Genomic DNA, 3,156 nt, shown 5'->3' on the forward strand with positions numbered 1-3,156 from the left:
GAGAAGGCACCGTTCCGATCCATCTACTTAGCCCTTGCAATAATGTGGTCTGACACCAAAACAGGGGATGGTGGACTCCTACAGAGTGTACAAATGCCCCTGAAGCCAGAAGCCAGCTGAATTGATAGCTGCATAGGAATTTACACCAGAACAGGATATAGGGAGGTTTTGCTATTGAACAAGGTATTCTATGAGTCTACATGGAGGTAACTATGACTGGTTTCTGAGCTGGTTTTGGAGATGGGCTACAATCCATGACAGAAGCCCTATACAGAAAATGCCAGAATTATTGACCCAGGCAGAAAAGAAGGTCAGCTGCAGCTGATCATAATGAGTTCCTTCTGGCTTTAACAATTTGACTTTCATTTCTGTTCCACATACTGTTGGGTTCAGAAATTAATAATTTGCTCTTCAGGATACCAGTTGCTCAGAAGCAAGTGAGGGAAGGCAGCAGACGAAATTTGGGGCTGCCTGCCCTAAGTAATGCATGGAGATAATGGATATCCAGTATTTATTTAACAAAACAAAACGAGACTTCTTGGAGGCTCGCCTCCCTTCTTGGTAAAGGACAGAAACCCCCAGCTGTTGTTTGAGGGAGCCATGGCTGTGTGATGTGACTTGGCAGCAATTTGTCCTTGCCACAGTGGGATTGCGAAAACCCTTACTTCTTCACAGACACCAGTTATTATGCTGCAGGGTTTTGGGTGGGATTGAACCTGGGACTACACCCCTGTGCTCAGGTAGCAGAAGTATGAGACCTTTGACTTTGTTCTTTTGGCTGGAGCCTTTCTCTTTGACCCTGACTTCTCGGTTCACCCCACTCATGCCAAAGGTCTGTGACTCTCACTGTTTATTTATCTCTTCGTCAGGAGGTGAAAATCTTCCGTGCCTTAATCCTAGGGGAGCTGGAGAGGGGCCAGAGCCAGTTCCAAGCACTCTGCTTCATCACGCGGCTTCACCGCAACGAGATCATCCCCAGCGAGTCCATGGCAAAGCTGCGGCAGGTGAGAGGCACCCTGCAGCTGGCTTCAGTGCCAGCTCACCCTCCAGTCCACCCAGGGTTTCTTAGAGCTGTCCTGCCTGGACACTCTTGCCAGGCAGCTGCCTGATTGTTCAGCTATTAGACTCACCTTTGACCACCCTCCCCGTTTGAGGGACTTGGTATTAAACTCAGTTCATCAATAGTATTGATCCGATCTCTAATAAACTAGAAGGCGGCATGATTTAGTTCAGCCTAGCCTGTATCAAAAGGTAAGTGGATGGCTAGAATAATCGCAGTGAAAATCCCTGCTCCACATTGCCCAATGAATTAAGTACTGATTTGGGACCGTCCATCATGGCAAAGCATTGATAAACAATCACAGTCAAATCCGAGCAGTGATAAACTATCATCAGTTTTAGCATCAACAAGAAGTTTTATAAGTGCCTTCCAGATAGGATGCAGGTGTGTTTACTGAGGAACATCCATTTGCGCATCATCTTATGTTGGCATTAAATCATTACATACTATAAGGGATAATTTGTTGCAACCAGGGTTCAAGTTTTCATTATTTCTTCCTCTGCAGAAAAATCCCAGGACAGTGCGGCAGGCTGAGGAGGTGCGGGGCCTGGAGCATCTCAGCATGGATGTAGCTGTGAACTTCAGCAAGGGGGCCCAGCTGAGCTCTCACATCCACAATGTCTGTGCAGAGGCCAAAGAAGCAATTTACACCCGAGAAGAAGATGTCAAATTTTGGCTGGAGAAAGGTCAGTTTCCTTCGGTTTGGTTGGAACCGTTCCTGTCAGCAAGTTGGCACTCTGCTGTGATCTGTCCTGCCAGGTTTCTAGTGATCAGCACAGATCATTTTGGCTTCTCGTTGGCTGTCTGTAAGGTGGATAAAGTGTGTATATTGCTTGCTTGCACATCACATTGCATCGGTTTATTTGTTAGCATACATGACTTCTTTTGGTGATGCTCTCTTAGTGAATCTAATTAGACAGGTATTTTCAATATAACCTTTTACCTGGTCCATCGCCCAAAAGAAATATGTTCTTTACACACTCTGTGTATCTTTTGGCTTATTTTCCCCAGGACCTTTTCTCCCCTGGTTCCTATTCAGACTCGTTCTGTCCAAACAGCTCCTGGAAATGCCTTGGAGACTGTGCAGAGAGCACGACGCTTGCTTTGGTGGCTCTCTGCTTTGGGCTTGCCTTTAGGCAGCGCACTGAGCAATGTCTCTCTGTTTTCTCCTGCAGGGGTGGATGGTTCCATGTTCGAGGTCCTGCCACAGACATCTGACCTACCTGACCTGCAGCGTTGCAAGCTGTGTGCAGACCGCTGGAAACCCTGCATTTGCAGCTACTCACTGAGCATCGAGTGGTACCCGTGTATGCTGAAGTACTGCAAGAGTCGTGATGCTGGGGGCAAGGTTTCTTCATACAAATGTGGCATCCGCAGCTGCCAGAAGGGCTACACCTTTGATTACTATGTGCCGCAGAAGCAGCTATGTCTCTGGGATGAAGAGACCTAGCAGAGCCAGGCCAGACCTTTTCAAGGGGCAGCTCATCTGCCTCCTGCCACCATTTATGATGCTAAGGGCCTCCTGGAGCTGGCTGCTCCAAAGAAGGAATACGGTTCTCAGCGGTGCCTTGGACCAGGGGAGCTGTGTGTGTGTGCCTTTCCTTCTGGCCCTCTGTGACTCCCTCCCCACCTGATGCTGCCTCATACTGTGATAAGCGGACTCAGCTCACTGCATGCTGATGCTCTTCTGCCAACTGCCAGGAGATCCGGCTTTCTGGAAGAAGCAGGAGATGCAGGTTTCTGGGGTGAAGCACCAGGAGGGGTGTGTTTTGTCGTGCCTTGGAGTTAGCAAATGTGAAGGAGGGCAGCTCTGATCAGTTATTGGCCTCGAGCATCCTGATGAGTGGTCAGGGCAGGGAGAGAAATGGTCTTGATGACTGGGTTGTCAAACATGTCTGCCACCGGAGAAGCCCTTTCACTGTCTTCACCTCCTGGTGACACAACAGCATTTCCCAATGGGAAAACAGCTGATTTATGGGACCAGATACCCTGAACAAGGAAGGTACGAAGACTACCCAAAGCCAAGAGCCTGCCTGTAGCTTTTTCTAGTGTCCGACTGGCTGTTACAGCCTTCCTGTGGCTAGAGGATATAATGG

The 3,156-nt window shown here is 48.5% G+C and overlaps 1 protein-coding gene across 1 annotated transcript; it reads left to right on the plus strand.

The window, feature by feature from the left end:
- Window positions 1-832: 832 nt before the first annotated feature.
- On the plus strand, window positions 833-2,717 carry OAF (OAF homolog (Drosophila); the record flags this gene model as incomplete). Its single annotated transcript, XM_010286337.1, has 3 exons — window positions 833-1,004; window positions 1,566-1,746; window positions 2,236-2,717. Coding segments are annotated over 3 exons (628 nt in total), but the record flags the coding sequence as incomplete, so codon positions are not given.
- Between the last annotated feature and the right edge of the window lie 439 nt (window positions 2,718-3,156).

This window comes from Phaethon lepturus, unplaced genomic scaffold, assembly GCF_000687285.1.
Source record: "Phaethon lepturus isolate BGI_N335 unplaced genomic scaffold, ASM68728v1 scaffold57310, whole genome shotgun sequence".
NCBI classification, from domain to species: Eukaryota; Metazoa; Chordata; class Aves; order Phaethontiformes; family Phaethontidae; genus Phaethon; species Phaethon lepturus.